Source organism: Erpetoichthys calabaricus, chromosome 7 (assembly GCF_900747795.2).
Source record: "Erpetoichthys calabaricus chromosome 7, fErpCal1.3, whole genome shotgun sequence".
Classification (NCBI taxonomy): domain Eukaryota; kingdom Metazoa; phylum Chordata; class Cladistia; order Polypteriformes; family Polypteridae; genus Erpetoichthys; species Erpetoichthys calabaricus.
In genome coordinates, this window is record NC_041400.2 from 66,658,387 (window position 1) to 66,679,177 (window position 20,791).

A 20,791-nucleotide genomic window follows, 5' to 3' on the forward strand; every position below is an offset into this window, starting at 1 on the left:
AGATTTCTATAGACTTGTGTCATATCGGGAAACTGTCGGGACCATAAAAATACTTCATTGTAATGAAAATTATGTTGTAAAGATATTCGTTGTAACGGAATTTTACATGTATTTGATGTGTTGTTTCAAAATCAAAATGATGGGCAGGTTTTTTATTTCGAATCAGTTATGTCGATTTCTCAAATTCTACCCTTTCACACAAGGTATCATGTGCTGTTCTGTTGCCTACTGATAACAAGATATTGAAGCAGGAGAAGATTGTCCCTGGGTTTGCAGAATGCTAAGAAGAATGGCAGAATAAGAAGCACCTACTAGACACAATATTTGCAGAAAAAAAACTATAGGAGACTGTGACATGGATATTGATGGGTCTAGTTTTTACTCATTTGATTACTATACTGAGGATGCCCTCACTGTTGGGACTGAATATGCAGTTAGACTTGTATTTTCTGCATGGAGATCTGATAGCTATACTTTGTTTTTGCATAGTAAAGGAGCTTTTTTCATGTTGTGCTTTCTAAATATGTAATAAGAAATAGGGAGATTTGTCTTTTTCTCATAGTAAATATGAGTTTGCTTTTCATGTAGTGATTTCCTCTAATGTAATAGGGATCATGGGGGGTGGGGGCAGTGTTATGTGGTTTGATTTCACACAGCATAGGTGAGGTATTTAGTTATGTCATTATGCTTTCTTATAGTGTAATGAAAATTAAAAATATTTATGTCATTTTTGTGTAGTGTGGGTGGGCTTTGTGCCAGAAATACAAGGTTCTGTTGTGCATCTAATAGGACAGAAACTGGTTTTCAAGAAGCTAAAATTTGCTTTTTAAAATAAATGTTTTCTTTATATTACTCATAGTTACATATTTCATAAATGTTCTTGTAAAATTGGGTTTAAAAAAGTTACCTGACGATCTATCAACATATTACTTTGTCACACAGTACAACCACCAAAGGACAATATTAAAATATACTTCAACATATATAAAATATTCAACACCGATAGCAGAAATGCAAACAAAGAGCAGCATTCAGTAAACAGCACACTGCACAGCTAATACATATCAGTCAATAGTCAACACTTGTAGAATTTCAATCCAAGAACGCAGAAAATAATTTTTCTGACTAATTTGATCTCAAAAGTGTAATTTCCAATTTATGATCAGTTAGAAAAATCCTAAATTGTACTGTACTTAATCAACATGATTCACAATAATTTTGATGACTATTCCAATGAAGCAAAATGTGCAAGTTCAAGCACCCCTTTAAAACTGTATCATGAATATCTGAAACAACTGTAACTCAGAAAGTGCTCCCTTGGATACATAGAATATATAAGACAAATTCATGCTAAGGTAATTTATTTGAAAACAGTAAAATCTAAGAAAAAGAATCCTGTTTTTTATACTACTTCAAACTAGTAAAACAACATGTTAGTTGTGGACATTTGATAATCATTTTTTCGTAACTGCTAATACAATGTATTTCATGTAAATGGTGACTGGAAGCTTATTCCAACACATACACCTATAAGAATAGGATTCAAAGTGCACTTTTGGTAATACATAAAATTGTGTACTGAAATGTATGTACAAAATGTAGTGTCTTCTTTAGATATAAGTATTCTGAAAGAGAATTGTTTGCCCATTAGTATGATATATAGAACATTAATACTAAGTGAAGTCTCACGGTCAGTTAACACTAGAATTACCAGAGCCTACGTAAAAACTCGTAGATCCGGCCCACCTTAAATCGCTTCTTAAAACCCTTCTCACCTTTCCGCCAGCGTCTTTTGTCATCTAAATGTACTGATAAAGACAAGCTGCCAGCAGCCGGCTATTCCATCCCCTCAACGACTTAGAACGTAAACAAGCTTTTCCCAGCTCATGCCTTGATTGATTATCTGGGAGTGAAGTGGAGTTTTAGAGTAGAAATAATAGATTGTTATTTGCAACACACGCATTTCATATGTGTTGCATTTCTACAGTAATCTGTGTAAACACATTGTTAAAACAGAAACGGTTTACAATATTCTAGTAGCAAATGACAAAATGTAGGCATAAACAATATAATGTATGAAGCCTGAAGTCCAAATATCAAAGAAACACTTTCACAAAAGGTACAAAAAAAAAAGCCACCGCCAAAAAAAGCCGCCTTAGTGTGCGACTTTGACACGCATTAGCTATCACTGCTTCCGTGGCGCAACAGTATCGGTTTCTGACTGGGAATCCAAAGGTCGTGAGTTCGATCCTGCACAACTCCATTTTGAGAAGTGTTCTCATTTTCACTATTTTAGAATAAAAAGATACATTTGATTTCAGTCTGTAACAGCCGGTGTAATTTATGATATTTGTAAAGGTTAGCTTTATTTTTTTTTTAACCCTTTAACCGCCAACTCCCTAAATATTCCCCACGCCAGGCGAAATCTGAACAATTTTTGTTTTTTTTACTTTTTTACATTTTTTTTACATTTTTTACATTTATTCAAGCAGTATTGACCACTAAATGTTGTGCAAGTTGCCAGTGTATACACGAAATCTATAAATGTAACCTGAATTCTCAGCTAAGCAAAACATCTTGATACCAAACCGTGCCCTTTTCAATGGTAGATACTGTCGAAACTGTAAGCGGCCCTTCCACGACAATAAACTTTCATCAACTGCAACTGACGGTCCTGCATGTAGGGCAACTGAAATGCTTCAAATAAATGATCAATCAAAGGACGTAGCTTGAACAAGTGGTCGCGGTTTGGATCTTTCTTATCTGGCTCGTTTCTGTTGTCATTCAAATGAAAGAATTTCAGCAGCAAAGAGAATCGGTTACGTGTCATGACAGCTGCAAAAATAGGTGTTGCATACATAGGATCTGTAGACCAGTACATCTCAATATCTGGTTTTCTGATTATTCCCATCAACATCAAAATCCCAATGAATTTTTTCATTTCGTTTTCATCAGTGTCAAACCAAGCACGAACACGGGAATGTGGAGGTAAATTGGGATTTTTCTCAATAAACTGTGCTGCATACAGATTTGTCTGATGAACAAAATGTCTAATCAAATCAGGTGACACAAACAGCTCATAAAACTGCTCAGCAGTGTAATTGTTTACATCAACAATAAAGCCACACGTTCCCTCAAACGAATGCAGAAAAGGTAGTTCACCACGGGCAGCAGCCCAGCTGAGATGCTGGGGATACACCCACTCAGCGCCGTCATCCGATGCGTCTTCATTCACAATATCATGCAGCGCACGTTGCTGCTCATCACTGTCACTAAAATCTTCTTCAGAACTGCTACAATCATGATCAGAACTGTCCAAAATCGCCTGCAAAGCCTCACTTGAAGTCAGTTTACGTTTCGCCATATTCACAGCTGTTACATGCGAATCACGTCACATGACCGGCCAAAACAACCACAGACTTGTCGAAATACAACGTAGTAATAATACCCACGCCAAACCGTCAGTTATACTACTTGCCAGGCATTCATATAACCACAGGCAAATGTGCCGGATAATTCCGGCAGTATGGCGTTAGCATTAAAACAACGGTGCCGGATATATCCGGCAGAGGGCGGTGAAGGGGTTAAATTCACTTTTCATTGTCTCAGTCGCGTTCAGGATACTTCCCTACCGCCCCCCACCTGACACTGCTGTTTTCACATAAAGACGGTCTATAGTTCTGCAGTGTATCACGATACATACGACCACGTGTTTTTTCCCCCCAATATTGCCAGTCCCCACGTGTTGCTGTATGCTGTTTCTTTTGTACTCCCGGACATGCAGAGGAAAGCCTAGTAAAGAGCAGTAACTTCAGCGCTATATGCAATCATCAGACACTCCCCATCTGATACTGCTGTTTTCACATAAAGACGCGCTAAAGCTCTGCAGTGTACTGAAGTGTCTGCATGCACTTTTCGTGGCATTATACGTGTATTTTTTGAGCATGCCCATGTAGCTCAAACACAGGAACATATGTTGATGTAAAAGTATAACAAAACAGGTGCACTTTTATTCAAGACTATAACCGAAGAAAAAAGAAAGCAAGTTACAGTAGGCGGTTGATATGACAGCTTGCGTGGTGCAATGCTAAGAACTGCTGATTTCCATTCTGTGCTATATAACTGTTAACATTTGAATCTGATGATTGCATATAGCGCGGTCTTATTCAGTGTGCGCAAGAACATGCAGGTGGCCAGTTGCTGCATGCTACAACGCACATTTTAAAAAAAGAAAGAGACAAATATATGTGACGTTTTGAAGAAATCATTTTATGATGCGAATAGTACCAATCAGAAAACATCGTCGAAGTAATGCAATATTATTTGAAAACGAACAGCGTCAGATCAGGTGTGAAGTTATACTGCCGCTGTTTGAGTCAGATCAGAAGCTGAATAAGCAGAAAAAGCTCCTGTTCTGACTCTAAGTAAAAAAGCATGAATTAATCAACAGAAATAACCGCGATTGACATTTTAAAGATAACGATTTACAGTGCATACCAATTTATAAATTCCGTTTGAGGGAAAAAAAAAAAAACACTTTCTTCAAAGCTGGGAATCGAACTCACGTCTCTGTAGCACGACAGGGCTGTTATGCCCCAAGTCAGCAAACCGTAGCGTTAAGCCACGGAAGCTGTTGAAGCATCCTTGAACCTTTTGTGAAAATGTTTATTTGATGTTTGGACTTCAGGCTTCACAGATGCTATAGTTTATGCCTACATTTTGTAACATTTATTACTAAAATATGAAAAAGTTTCTGTTTTAGCAATGTGTTTACAAAGATTACTGTAGAAACGGAACACACATGAAATGCATGTATTCCAAATAGCGATCTATTATTTTCATTCTAAAACTCCAGCAGTTCAGTCACTCCCAGACAATCAAACAAGCCATGAGCTGGGAAAACTTAGTGAACGTTCTGCGATGGTGGGGGATGGAATAGCCAGCTGCTCGCTGCTCCTCTTAATCGGCACATTTAGAAGACAAAAGAGAGGTGAGAACGGTTTTAAGGTGGGCCGGATCTACGAGTTTTTTCGTAGACTCTGGTAATTCTAGTGTTAAATCAGAGTAGCAGAAAATGGCCAAAAATTGAAGCTGATTTGATAGGGTTACTAAAAAAAATGCCTATGTAAAACTCTTACACATTACACCAGAGCTTATTTAACATTTTTCCTAGTGAGAAGGTTTTGAGAAAATTTGAAAGTAGTTAAGCTATAGAGACAAAGTACAATATAGTGGCTAAACAAGAGGAGTCTGTTACAAGTCATGACGAATCAATTTTTAAGACTTTCACTAAGTTTCACTAGCATTTTATATTGAACACTACTATAATTGTACTTATCATAATTATCTCCAGGAGCTCTGTTCAAAAGCAGGTGTAAACCTCATAATTATTCCAACTGACTGAGACAAACCTAAGTAATAACTAGGTTTTCCCTGGTTGGCTTGTTATACAGTACATCTTATTGTCGTTTTTTTCTCATTTAATCCTACCTTGTACTATGCTTTCGAAAACATTTTTCTGTATGGACTTTTTATAAAACTGATCATTATGCCATATATAATGCTGCATTGTTTAATGCATCTTTTAAATTCTTCAGTAGTCTGGTAGCATGCTTTTGTCATCTACATAATTATGTAGCTAACAGCCCACTCATTTTCAGCATATATCTTTGCATCACTGATGATAACTTATTATATCAAAAATAGTAAAGAAAATAGATGCCCATACACTGAGTGAAATATTGGTCAGTAGTAATGGTGTAGCAGTGTTAGTTGAAGCAGCACCTCCGAATTACAATTTTGTTCATTTGATTTGCCAAGGTAAAAAAACATCATGGTTTAGCAAGTATTTTGTCAAACTGATTAAACTGTAAAGCTAACAGTTTTGTCACTTTCATGTCCTTAGAGTATATTGCCGTAGTTATCCAAGGAGTGACACAGTCTCTCATATTAACCATTTATAGACCACCTAAATATGTGTCCTTTATAGAAGAATTCTCAGACTTTGTATCTATAATAATAAATAATTATGATAGGTTCCTCATTGTGGGGGATTTAAAAATTCATGTGGATATTCAATGCAACTCAAAAGCAAGAGAATTACTGCACTATTTAATCTTAGCCAGCACATCAGCCAGCCTACTCATAAAGAAGGACACACACTGGATTTAGCCATTTCAAAAGTGTTACAAGCTGATGTGAGGCAGGTTGTGAATCGGTATATCTGACCATTTCTGGATTCTTTTCAACAAAGAAATACTAGTAACTAAAACTAAAGAGCAGTTAAAAATGTTATTTTAATGCATTCACAGCATATACGTTTGCTAATATTCTGAATAATCAGTCTGAATTTAGTGTGTGTCCTAGCACAGCCAGCAATGTTACCAGTAAAGTGGAATTTTTTTCCAAGGTGAGAGCTGCAGTTGACATAGTGCCCCCTGAAAAATTGTTAAGAAATCCTCCAGCACTAAAATACTATAGGAAACTCAGAGTTCTAAATCTTAAGAGAAAATGCTGTATGACTGGGAGTAAATGGGGAAAAACTAAATTAAAAGTCCACTGTGAAATATAAAGGCACATATAACTGAATATAAAAAAGCAGTCTATCTTGAGAAGCAGTCTTGTATTTCTGAAATTATAAATGATAATGCTGGAAATTCAAGATTTGTATTATCAATGATTGAATGTGTTCTAAACCCAGTTCATTCAAGATAATGTATCCTGGAAACTTCAAAAAAAAAAAAAAAGTATGCGAGTCTTCTGCCAAATTTTTTCACACAAAATAATTTATATTAGCAATAATACAATGCATCCCTCAAGAATGAATCCTGTTGAACATCATCTCTTTTTAGAGAATTAAATTCCTTTACTGTAATAGGTTTTCCTGAACTCTGTAGAATAATTTCTCAAATGCCCCTGCACTTGTGTCCTTGACAGAGTTCCAACAAGATTTTTAAACAAGTCTTGTGTGTGGTAATTGACATAGTGAACTCATCATTAGATAACAGGGTCTTACCAAACTGTCTAAAGACTGCAGTAGTTAACACTAGAATTCCTGAGCACGGTGAAGAATCTGTTTGTTGTTACGGTCCTGACTTTGTCCAGTCTGATAGCAGTCACGTGACATCGTATCTTTGATTGCTGGTACAACAAATAGTTCTGAGCAGGCATCAGCCATAGCGCTGCTCTTGTGAAAAGAATGGAGATAAATGCAATCAACTCAGAGAGTGAGAGGCAAGTTTGTTATACCATGTGAACATCAAGGATAGAATAAAACTGAATAATAAAAAAAAATAAGCGCTAACTTTTACAAGTAGCCAAAATTTACACTGGGTTTTACAGACTCAAATCAACTGTATACTTTTATTATACTGTATTGTAGAAATAATAATAATAATAATGCAGCACAGTGGTGCAGTGGTAGCGCTGTTGCCTCACAGTAAGGAGACTTGGGTCACTTCCTGGGTACTCCCTGCATGGAGTTTGCATGTTTCTCCCTGTGTCTGTGTGGGTTTCCTTCGGGTGCTCCGGTTTCCTCCCACAGTCCAAAGACATGCAGGTTAGGTGAATTGGCGATCCTAAATTGTCCGTAGTGTGTGCTTGGTGTGTGGGTGTGTGCCCTGCGGTGGGCTGGCACCCTGCCCGGGATTTGTTCCTGCCTTGCGCCCTGTGTTGGCTGGGACTGGCTCCAGCAGACCCCCGTGACCCTGTGTTAGGATATAGCGGGTTGGACAATGACTGACTGACTGAATAATAATAATAATAGCAGCTCACTACTCAAAACGAGGAGTGCTCCGTCTCAAACCCGGGACCTTTGGGTTATAAGGCAGCTGTTCTTACCTCTGCACCATTCAAGAATACGTGTAAACTCCCTGTCAATTGACAAGTTTTTAAAAACAGTGACAGCCACATGTAAATTGAATGTTTGTTTTTTTTTCCCCTTTAGTTATATTCTTGAATAAAAGTGCACGTTTATTTGATATTTGGACTAAAGTCATTATACTTAGTATAACATGGAAAAAGTTCTGCTTTAGGTATGTGTTCAGCATTTCTTGCATTTCCTTTCATCTTACACTTACCCAGATCTTTGTAGACACGGAACACAAATGAAATGCATGTATTCCAAATAATGATATACTGTATTATTTCCCCTGTACAACACCAGATCTCACACGCAAATAAGGAGCCTTGGCTTCAGTTGGGAGACGTTTTTGCCCAAGCTGAGCTCCGTCAAGGCAGGGTATGCTTGCTGCTTGTGCTGATCGACAGATTTACAACACAAAAGACACTGATGGAGAGGTGCGAAAGGATTTAAGGTGGCCCAGGATTATGAGTTTTGTCATTGGCTTCAGGACTTCTAGTGTTAAACTCCTGCTTAAGAAAATAAACTACTCTGTAATTGACAATTTTAGATCTACAGTATTTCTAAGCTGCCTTTTTAAGTAAATTCTAGAAAAGGTACATTTTCAGCAATTAAATGACAAATATTCTATTCTTGATAAGTTTCAGTCAGGTTTTAGATCAAATAATCATGCAGAAACAACACTTTTCGAGGTAGTAATGACTTACAGGTTAATGCAGACAGAGACAGACCATATACTGTATATGTTATTGCTCAACTAGACCTGTGCGTAGCATTTGACACCATAGACCACAGTATTCTAATAAATCGCCTTTGTCAATGGGTGGGCCTCTTGGGCAGTGTCTTAAACTGGTTTCCGTCTTATTTAACAGATACAAAATTCTTTATTAGTTGTGTAGTTCAGAGATCTATGATACGTATATGGCATACCACAAGGATCTGTTCTGGGCCCGCTGTTATTTTCAATCTGTATTCTCCCATTTGGCCATACTATCTGAAAACACAAGGTGAACTACCACAACCATGCAGATGACACTCAGATTTATCTATAGCACCTGATAACCCTGACACTCTGAACTCACTGATTCAATGTCTGTGTTTTATTTCTGAATGGTTGAGTAGTAATTTCCTCAAGCTAAATAAGTAAAAAAAAAATTATGTCATCTGTACAAATGGAAATAATGAGGGTAATAATAATAATAATAATAAATTTTATTTATATTGCACTTTATATTTTAGCAATCCCAAAGTGCTACAGAGTAAAAATAGAATAATAAAATAAAAAAAAAAAAAAAAAAAAAAAAAAAAAAAAAGAACAGAAGAGTCTATAAAATACTTTAACAAAATGACTTTCTAAAAAGATGAGTTTTTAGGTTTCGCTTAAAGGCCTCAGTCGACTGTGGGGCTCTCAGGTAATCAGGGAGGGCATTCCACAGCCTCGGCGCCACCGATGAAAACGCCCTGTCACCCATGCTACTGAGCTTAGTTCTGGGGACTTGAGAGTGTTAGTGAGTACAGAGCGGAGGGAACGTAAGGAGTTATGGGGGGTAAGGAGTTCCTGTAGATAAAGAGGGGCATGTCCATAAATGCACTGATGGGTAAGAAGGGAGACCTTGTACTCTATTCTGAATGAAACAGGGAGCCAGTGAAGGGTTTTCAGGATTGGGGTGATGTGATCATACTTTCGCACCCTCATCAGGATCCTGGCAGCGCTGTTCTGAATATACTGGAGTCTCTGGATACTCTTGCCAGGAATCCCAATGAGGAGTGCATTACAGTAATCCAGCCTGGAAGAGACAAAGGCATGGACGAGCTTCTCTGCATCTGCCAGGGTGAGTAATGGGCGGAGTTTGGCGATGTTCTTGAGATGGTAAAAAGATGACTTACAGAGATATTTGATGTGGGTGTCAAAAGTAAGTTGGGAGTCCATTCTAACACCCAAATTAGTAACAGATGTGGAAAGAGGAATATTTTGGCCAGAGAAAGTAATACTGGTGATGGTAGAAGAGCGAAGATGATGTGATGTACCAACTAAGATGGCTTCTGTTTTGGATCTGTTCAACTGAAGAAAATTGAGCCTCATCCAAGCCTCTATCTCCTCCAGGCAGGTAGACAATGTAGATGTTGGCAGAGGAGCAGTAGAGGAGGTGGGAGTAGTCCTGAGGTAAAGCTGAGTGTCATCGGCATAGCAATGGAACGATAAACCATGTCTGCCAATGACAGTTCCAAGGGGGAGCATGTAGATAGTAAAAAGGATAGGGCCCAGCACAGAGCCCTGTGGAACACCACAGGCGACGTTGTGGGTGTGGGACTTTGCGCTGCCAAGGGCGACATGCTCAGTTCTGCCAGTCAGGTATGATGTAAACCAATTTAGAACAATTCCTGAGAGTCCAATAGTGTATTGAAGGCGGTGAAGAAGGATGTTATGGTCTATTGTGTCAAAAGCAGCTGTCAGGTCAAGGAGGATAAGTAGTGAAGGTGAACCAGTATCTGCCGTCATCAGAAGATCATTGGTGACCCTGACCAGGGCTGTTTCAGTGCTATGGCCAGGGCGAAAACCAGACTGAAACTTTTCAAACAGATTGTTCAGTTTGAGATGATCGTGAAGTTGTGCTGCAACTATTTTTTCCAGGACTTTGGAGAGAAATGGAAGATTGGAGATGGGCCTATAATTGGAGAGAACTTCAGGATCCAAGGTGGATTTTTTCAGTAGAGGTCTGATGACAGCAGTTTTTAGTGCAGAAGGAATATGGCCAGCCATGAGGGACTGATTTATTATCCTGGTGATAAGTGGAGAGATGGCAGAAATGTTGGCCCTCAGCAAGGGTGAGGGGAAAGGGTCCAGGGAACTAGTAGACGGTTTCATTTTCCTGATGACATCCTCCACCTCTTCCCGTGTGGCAACAGAGAAAGAGCAAAGAGGATGGACGGTCTCAGACAATGAGTCAACAGTTGGGAAGGGCAAGATATCCTTGGTAGAGAGGTGTAAACGGATATTATCAACTTTTTGTTTAAAAAAGTTGATATACATGTTGCATCTGTCATCAGTGGTCTCAGAATGGGCAGGTAAAGGAGGTTTGACAAGATGATTTATGGTTGAAAAAAGTTTTTTAGGGTTGCTGGAGCCATTTCTGATGATGGTGGAATAAAACTTGGACCGTGCAACCTTCAGAGCTTCTGCATACGCTCTCATGTGTTCTCTGTAAGCCTGTTTATGGACAGTCAGCCCAGAGGCCTTGAGCCGCCGCTCAAGGACACGCCCAGCCGCCTTCATTTTTCGCAGCTCGCAGGTATACCAAGGTGCTGAGCACGAGAATGAGACGGACCTAGATGTTAAAGGGGCGTGGAAGTCCAGGAGACTGCTCAGGGACTGGTTGTAAAAAATCCACAAGGTCAGCAACAGAGAGGGAGCTGATAAAGTCAGAGGAGAGAAATGTAAGGTCCAAGGCCAAGGCATCCACATTGATATTCTTCAGATTTCTGAAGTAGATCTGTCGTTTTGGTTTGATACGGGAGGAGAAAAAGGGCAGCTCCAATGACACAACTTTGTGGTCTGAAATACCAAGATCAAATACCTGTAGATTCCTGATTGGGGCACAGTTTGAAATGACCAAGTCAAGAGTGTGACCCCTAGAATGTGTGGGAACATCAACATGTTGTTGTAGGTTGAGAGAATCTAGCAGCTCAAGGAAATCAGCAGTGAGATAACCTGTGGGATTGTCAACATGAATATTTATATCTCCTAAGATTATGATGTTGGCAGAAGTAGCACAGAGTGTTGTGAGAAGATCAGTAATTTCCGGAATAAAGGCAGAATTGGGTTTTGGAGGTCGATAGATAAGGAGAACAGTCAGGGGAAACGGGGGCTTACATTTAAATGCAAGGCACTCACAGGAAGATATTGGTATTAGAAATAAACTTGATCCCTTACAATTAAATGTCAAGGTTGAGTAAAGAATTTAGGCATAATCATGGACTCTGACTTACAATTTAAATCACACATTAACCAGATTACTAAGGTTACATTTTTTCATTTAAGGAACACTGCCAAAGTTAGACCTCTTATAACATTGCAAGATGCTGAGAAATTAATCCAAGCCTTTGTTTTTAGTAAGTTAGATTATTGTAATGAAAGAAATAAATGTTACAGTTAGACTAGAGCACAGCACCAAAAATCCTAGCCAGAAAAAGAAAATCTGAGCACATCTCACCAGTTTTAGTACTGTTACATTGGTTACCTGTGACTTAGAATTGAATTTAAAATACTACTAATGGTATATAAAGCTTTAAATAATCTTGTTTCCTTCTTATATTTTGGAAGGCCTATCTCCTTAACATTCCAAGTCATAACCTTAGGTATTCTAATAGCAGTCTGCTTATTATTCCAAGAGTCAAGCATAAAATAAGTGGTGAGGAAGCCTTGTGCGGTTTTGCACCAAAAATCTAGAATACAGTACCTTACTGTTTTCTCTTGGTAGAGTAACATATTACTCCACTTTCCCATTTTGTATTATTAATATGTAGCCTTTCTCAGAATGCCTCAAATCTCCCAGATTTACCACTGTTTATAAGGTACTGTACCATATAATTTCTCCCCACCTTCCCTTCTACATCTATAATCTCAGGCAATTAGGTGTAGTAAAAGACGAGCAGGAGTTAAGTTACAATTTAAACAATGTATTATTGGTAATATTCATAAATAATAACAATATGCAAAGTACATTTGAATATTGACAACCATACAACCTGATAAATGGTGATGTGTAGTTTCAGGGGGCACACAGACTTGTTAGTTACTTAAAAATGTCTCTAGTTAAGACATCATTGGTGATCAGCTTTCTTTAGAACAGGCCGCATGCCTGTAACAATATGGCTGCCGAGCTGTGCTCTTCATTGTGTTGTCTTTTTCAGTTCATGGTGTGAGATGGTCATTCAGCAGTTTGGTAAGAGAGAGAGTGAGGTAAGCAAGCAAATTTATACATTTTCTGTCCAACCCCTAGAGCCAATAGGACGTCATGGTACTTAACACTAGAATTACCAGTTGTTTTTATTGTATAATATTAACAAAAAGTGCAGCTCACTACTCTAAGTGGTAAATTTGCCCGGGAGGTGGTATCGAATTCACGACTGCTGGATTATAAGTCGGCAGTTCTAACCACAGGACCACAGAAGCTGTTGTATCGTACTTGAACCTTTTGTGAAGGTTCACACATTATAAGCCTTCACACATCATACTGTTCATGTCTACATTTTGTTATTTATTACTAAAACATGAAAAACGTTCTTGTTTTAACAATGTGTTTATATAGATTGTTGTAGACACAAAACACACATCAAATTATTTCCCCTTTCAATTCTGGGTAGCTCACTCCCAGATAATCAATCAAGGCAGGAACTGGGAGAACTTCTTGCCTATTCTGAGGCAGTGGGGAGGATGGTATAGCAGGCTGCTTGCTGCTTGGGCTTATCAACACATTTAGAAGACAAAAGAGGCTGACAGAGAGGTGAGAAGGGATTTAAGGTGGGCCGGAATTATGAGTTTTTTCGTTGGCTCTGATAATTCTGTGTTAAAGGCTTCTGATACAAGCCAGTTCCAAACAGCCATACTTCAGACCAATGGGTGAAATAGAACATCTCAACACCTGCCATCCCCGAAAACCATAGTATGTTATGGTAAAGCTTGGCAGTTAGGCAGCCTGGCTTTGTGTGGGAGTTGAGAGACTTCAGAGAAACATTAGCCAAACTTGTTTGAGGCACATCCCCCCAACCGTGTCATAAAATTCAAAGACACTCATTCCTAAAAGGGGGGTGGTGGTAAACATGAATGCTTCTCACTAATGTAACACTGAATATTACATTGCTTTGCCTAAGTACAAATAAAGACATACAAAATATATATCAAGTTATATGCAAAATCTCACCATTACCATACTCTTCAACCTGTTATCTTTATTAATTTTGATTTTTTCCATTTTCTTTCCTATTCTTCAAAACACTAGCACCATCTGGACAAAATCCTCTGCAGCCACTTGTGATATTTAAATGAAAGTGGATCCCCAACTTGCCACAAGACCTGCTCCATTGAATCGTCTATTATAAAGCCTTAATAAAATAAATAAAAATAGGATGACTTAAGAGCATTTATGCTAGACAGAATGAACAGAAAGAGCTGGACTGTCTTTTGACCTGGAACCCATACAGATTTTGTTTTCTCCAGCTTAACTGTTTTTTTCTTTAAATTTTTTCTGTCCACTCTGGCCAACTGACATTGTCACTAGCCCATCATTTACAGACTTAAAAAAATCTGTATTTAAGGAGTCTATTTCTCCTTATTTTTTATGTATTATTTTTGTCTACTTTTATTTGTTTTTTCTTTGCATGTAATTACTTCTCTCACATCTTGTAAAGCACTTTAAGCTACATCATTTGTATAAAAAGAATTAGGAACAGGAAAGGGCAGTTGTTAGATAATAGTAGGGGGCAAACAGGTTTCTGTGTAGTAGGTTTTCCTGTAAAGAAAACACAACAAACATACATGATGGTGTGTTTTGGTACATCTTCATGTGAGAAATATGCAGAATGTCACATTTAAAAAAAAAAACACACACACACAACTCCAAAGAGGTGTGAATGAGAGACATAAATAGAATTGATTTTACTGGAGCTGCATGTTTCACAATTTTGAAATTGCCATCAAAATGTATTTTATTGTCAGCTTTGCAAAAATTATATGTGAATCAAAACTTTGTTGCTTCTCTCATTATAGCATAGTTTCTTCTTGCGTGCTATACTTACCAAACAATATTTTTTTTTGCACTAGATAAGATTTCTACTTTAATCAAGCTCAACACCATATACACTTACTTTTTATTTACATTTCACTTGTTTATATTAATTGGTCTTGTATTCACTACTTTTAAAATAATTATTCAGTCCCCCAGATTGCTAATAGCATCTTCCCAAACTGTCAAAATTGTGAAATTCACATTCAGATTCTTAACTGTTTTACCTTTTAAACACTTTAAAATTCAATATTAGATTTTGGATCAATTTAAAAATATTTTATTTTACAAATAAAGATAGAAATCACAATATTAAAAGGATGCAAAATTCTAAATTGCAACTAAGCTGACACATTGTAGTAACAGATTTTTCTCTCATGAATGATGAAACATACTGAAAAAACTTGGGCTGCACCTTGATGACTGTGTCATTTGTATATGAATAAAGGCCTGCTGTTCAGAGACAGAGAAGAGAAGCACATATTTGCACAAAGAAATCCCAAAATACCTTAGTAACAAAATGAACAGTGAAGCACATTTTGAGTTTGCACAGTTTTAAGTTGATGCTCAGAGATACATTGAAACAGGCATATCACAGGCTCACCTGTTGAGTAATAGTCTCCCATGGTCCTTCTAATAAACGTTCCTTATAGTTCTCCTGAACACTTTGCCAAATCTCCTCTAGAGTAAGGGGCCGTCCATCTTTTGGTTGAAAAAAATAAGAAAAAATTTTTTTAAAAATTATATTATATACTTGTCGCTCGAGATTCACCAGGGGAATAGTTTTTTATTCCTAAGCTTTTGACAAACTTAAACTCTGGATATGCTACATCAACGACACATTTGTCATATTAAAATGTAATCAGCTGAATGAATTCTACAACTCAGTACTCCCTGCAATCCAATTCACGATGGAAAAAGAAGTAAACTTGACATTTCTATTGAAAGAGGTAACCACATCAGTTTAATTACAAGTGTTTATCACAAGGATTGTTGTGGTGAAAAAATTACTACACTTTTCCAGCAACTACCCTTCATCACATAAATGGAGTTGGGTTACGACTTTGTTCAAAAGGATTAACACCCTTTGTAACACAATGGACACAAAAAACAATAAAAGACATTATATTTTTTGTCTATTCACATGAAATGGCTATCCCAAGACATTTATTAAACAATGCCTATATAGGAGATGCCACAAACCTCAACAAACAATCAACTCCAACTCAGTCCCTCATCGCACTTACCACACATTGCCTTATCATTGTGGCATGTTAGAAAGTACAGCACGTGTCCTGTCCAGATCTGGTATCAAGATAGCACACAAACTGGCAGATATTTTACAGACTGCCCTTTTCAATGCCAAAAACAAAACGTTGACAACAGAGACAAGAAATACCGTTTACAGCATTCCATACAGTGCATGCCTTGCAGTATACGTGAGACAAACATCTAAAAGACTCACAACATGTATACAGGAAAATCTCAATGCTGTCAGTAAGAAAGACCCACAGTCCCTGATTTACACGCATAAAAGTTCCACCAGACACACATTTAACTGGGACACTGTAAAAGTAAAATTCAGGGCCAATAATTAGAGTGCCAGAGAGCTGGCTGAATCATAGCTCTCTACATGAAAAAACCATTAACAGACACTTGGAATTGACTTCAAAATATGCAGGCTTAAAAAGAAGAACATCTAAATAATAAAAAGACTTTATGACCAATACCTTCCCAACCCCACCTTACTAACCAAACCCCCTTACAACCTCCTCCTCCATCCCCACCAGCTATATATATAAGACTTTGATTCCTTTATGTCTAATCATTTTCCTTTGATGATGACATCTGGCGGGTTGTCGAAAGCTTAGAAGTACAAAATTATTTAAGATACGTAACTAATTTTATCCCTTCGTGGAACTCTAGCTCCAAATATGCATACCATATCACGGACCTTTGCTTCCATATTATATATATCATGTACATCATGTGGTAGCAGTGCAATGCATAAAATCATGTATATAAAGGTCAGGAGCTTCAGGTAATGTTCACATTAAATACCAGAATGTGGAAAAATGTGATCTCAGTGATTTCGACCATGGCAATTATTGATGGTGTCAAAAGAGTTGATCTGAATATTTTTGTAACTGCTGATCTCCTGGGATTTTCACTCACAACAGTCTATAGAGAATGGTGAAAAAACATCCAGTGAGCAGGAGTTCTACGAATGGAAATGCCTGGTTGATGAGAGAGATCAGAATAGCCAGACAGGTTCAAGCCGACAGAAAGGCTACATTAGCTCAGATAACCAATCTGTACAACTGCAGTGACCATAAATGCATCTCAGAATGCACAGCATATCAAACCTTGAGGATGATGGGTAACAAGAGCAGAAGACCATCGGGATCCTCACCTGTTAGCCAAGAACTAAAAGCTGAGGCTGTAGTGGTTTATATGTAACCAAAACTGGACAGCTAAAGACTAGAAAACTGCATCCTGGTCTGATGAATCTTGATTTCTGCTAAGGCACACAGAAGACAAGGTCAGAATTTGGTGCCAGCATCATGAATCAATCTACTCAACTTGCCTTGTGTCAATAGTCCAGGCTGGTGGTGGTGTAGTAATGGTGTGGGGAATGTTTTCTTGGCACACTTTGGGCCCGTTAATACCAATCAATCTCTGCTTGAATGTCACAAGTGTGTTTTTATTGCTGACCATGTGCATCCCCTGATGGCCACAATTTACCCTTCTTCTAACGGCTACTGCCAGCATGGTAATGCACTATGTCACAAAACAAAAGTCATATCAAACTGTTTTCATAAAGATAAAAATGAATTCAGCGTTCTTCAGTGGCCCTCCCAGTCACCGGGTCTGAATCCAATAGAAGAGCTTTGGGATAAAAAAATATTGTAAATTTATAGCATGAATGTGCAGCTGACAAATTTGCAGAAATTGCATGCTTTAATCATGTCAACATGGACCAGAATCTCAAAGGAATGTTTCCAATGTCTTGTGGAATCCATGCAACAAAAAGTTGAGGCTGTTTTGAGAGGAAAAGTAGGCCCCACCCAGTATTAGTATAGCGTTCCTAATAATTTACACAGTGAGAGTATACAAACTGTATATACAGTACATATACAGACACATACACTATATACATCTATAGGAATGCACATACATAGTACACAACCACTTTCATACCTATATCACAGGCTCTGAAATAAAGAACAGGTACTTGATAGCTGCTTGAGTAGACAACATGGTATTCAAATCTGATCATTTCTCGTCCACTGAGGTCAATGCTGCTTATGTCAATCTCTTCTAAATCCATAGTGTCCTGTAATATGAGCACACATTTAATGATGATTTAGTTTGGCAGTCTTATGCATAATTTTTACCTCAAAGAATGCAGTGTTAAAACGTAATGGTGAAAGAAATATATATGATTTTGTAGTTTACCACAGAAAAACAGGAACTCTCAATTAAATATTTTTTTCTACAGAGTTTGATGGATGTTCACAATCTCCATATACATTTAATATCTGAAGACTAGTTTTCTTTATTGGAATAGTCAAATAAATACATTTCATATATCATTGTAGTAACTAATACAGATCATAGAAGCAATCATAATTACTGCATTTGCCAGCCACCACTTTCATCTATGGTTATTTACATGTTTAGGATACAATTTAACTGTATATTATGTATAAACCATTCAGCCACAACATTAAAACTACTGACACATAAAGTGAAAAACATTGTTACAATGCCTTCTGTCAAGGAGTGGAATGTAATAGGCAGCAAGTTCCTGAAGATGATGTGTTGGAAGCAGGAAAAATGGGCAAGTGAGAGGACCAGAGCAACTTTGGCAACACACAAATGGTGAAGGCTAAACGACTGGATCAGAGCATCTACTGTTGCACAAATTGCTAAAAAACCTGAAGCTGGCTATGAGAAAAAGGTGTCAGAACACACAGTGCATCAAAGCTTACTTAGTATGGGGTTGCATACCCACAGACCAGTCAGAGTGCCCAGCTTACAATGAGCACATGAACATCAGAAGTGGGTCATGGAGCAATGGAAGTAGGTGGTCTGGTCTGATGAATAACATTTTCTTTTAGATCTTGTGGATGGCTAAGTGCATCTGCATTGTTTATCAGGAGAAGAGATGGTAGCAGGATGCGCTATTGGAAGAAGGCAAGCCAGCAGAGGCAGTGTGATGCTCTGGACAATGCTCTCTCTCTCTCTCTCTTTCTCTCTCTCTCACACACACACACACACACACACACACACACACATATACATACATACAGTGCATCCTTAAAGTATTCACAGCGCATCACATTTTCCACATTTTGTTATGTTACAGCCTTATTCCAAAATGGATTAAATTCATTTTTTTCCTCAGAATTCTACACACAACACCCCATAATGACAACATGAAAAAAGTTTACTTGAGATTTTTGCAAATTTATTAAAAATAAAAAAATTGAGAAAGTACATGTACATAAGTATTCACAGCCTTTGCCGTGAAGCTCGAAATTGAGCTCAGGTGCATCCTGTTTCCCCTGATCATCCTTGAGATGTTTCTGCAGCTTAATTGGAGTCCACCTGTGGTAAATTCAGTTGACTGGGCATGATTTGGAAAGGCACACACCTGTCTATATAAGATCCCACAGTTGACAGTTCATGTCAGAGCACAAACCAAGCATGAAGTCAAAGGAATTGTCTGTAGACCTCCGAGACAGAATTGTCTCGAGGCACATATCTAGGGAAGGTTACAGAAAAATTTCTGTTGCTTTGAAAGTCCCAATGAGCACAGTGGCCTCCATCATCCGTAAGTGGAAAAAGTTCAAAACCACCAGGACTCTTCCTAGAGCTGGCCAGCCATCTAAACTGAGCGATCGGGGGAGAAGGGCCTTAGTCAGGGAGGTGACCAAGAACCTGATGGTCACTCTGTCAGAGCTCCAGAGGTCCTCTGTGGAGAAAGGAGTACCTTCCAGAAGGACAGCCATCTCTGCAGCAATCCACCAATCAGGCCTGTATGGTAGAGTGGCCAGACGGAAGCCACTCCTTAGTAAAAGGCACATGGCAGCCCACCTGGAGTTTGCCAAAAGGCACCTGAAGGACTCTCAGACCATGAGAAAGAAAATTCTCTGGTCTGATGAGACAAAGATTGAATTCTCTGGTGTGAATGCCAGGCGTCACGTTTGGAGGAAACCTGGCACCATCCCTACAGTGAAGCATGGTGGTGGCAGCATCATGCTGTGGGAATGTTTTTTCAGTGGCAGGAACTGGGAGACTAGTCAACAAGACTTGAGGCTGTAATTGCTGCCAAAGGTGCATCGACAAAGTATTGAGCAAAGGCTGTGAATACTTATGTACATGTGATTTCTCAGTTTTTTTATTTTTAATAAATTTGCAAAAACCTCAAGTAAACTTTTTTCACGTTGTCATTATGGGTGTTGTGTGCAGAATTCTGAGGAAAAAAATGAATTGAATCCATTTTGGAATAAGGCTGTAACATAACAAAAGTGGAAAAAGTGATGCGCTGTGAATACTTTCTGGATGCACTGTATTTAATTTATGAAGCAGATCAGGTTAAGTCACTTGCTCAGGGTCACACATTAACTCAGAGGTGGGAAATGAACTGGTAAAATTAGCATGTTTTATTCATTAACACCACACTCCCTTCCTATTAACAATCGTGGGCCTACTATACTTTTATGTACACATAAGCTATAACAGAATGAACTATTAAACATAAGGAAAAAGACTGAATGCAACTGAAGGGTTAACTAAATGTAACTTAAAGCTTAAGCGCATGAGGGCTCGTTTTAGAGGAGCTACCAGCGTAATTTCCCTAGGTTAGAATGAGGTTGATGATTAATGAACAGCCCTCCAGAAAGCAGAGATAATTTGATGGAAAGCCCATACACTCCTCCAATGAAATAGTGTCAAGATCAATGGGAGAATCCACTAAACACCCCTCTTAAAGAAGTGGTGTTCAGAATAATGAGAGAATTGACATGAGTCAGAAATTTACTGGTGGCTTTAGCTGATTGGAGGAGATTGCATGTTAAGAGTCAGATGACGTGATGTATTACATAAGTTGATGTAATTAGAAAAAAATAAAATAGGAGAC

The 20,791-nt window shown here is 38.2% G+C and overlaps 1 protein-coding gene across 4 annotated transcripts in view; it reads right to left on the reverse strand.

Moving 5' to 3' along the window:
* The window catches only part of atg10 (ATG10 autophagy related 10 homolog (S. cerevisiae)), a 334,095-nt gene that overhangs the window by 43,215 nt on the left and 270,089 nt on the right, over positions 1-20,791 (reverse strand). For all 4 annotated transcript variants that reach the window (XM_028804708.2, XM_028804709.2, XM_028804706.2 and 1 more), the window contains exons 5-6: positions 17,845-17,980; positions 15,248-15,345 (exon numbers count right to left, since the gene is read on the reverse strand). In XM_028804708.2, coding sequence (XP_028660541.1) covers positions 15,248-15,345; positions 17,845-17,980 — 234 coding nt within the window. The remainder of the gene's footprint in view (positions 1-15,247; positions 15,346-17,844; positions 17,981-20,791) is intronic.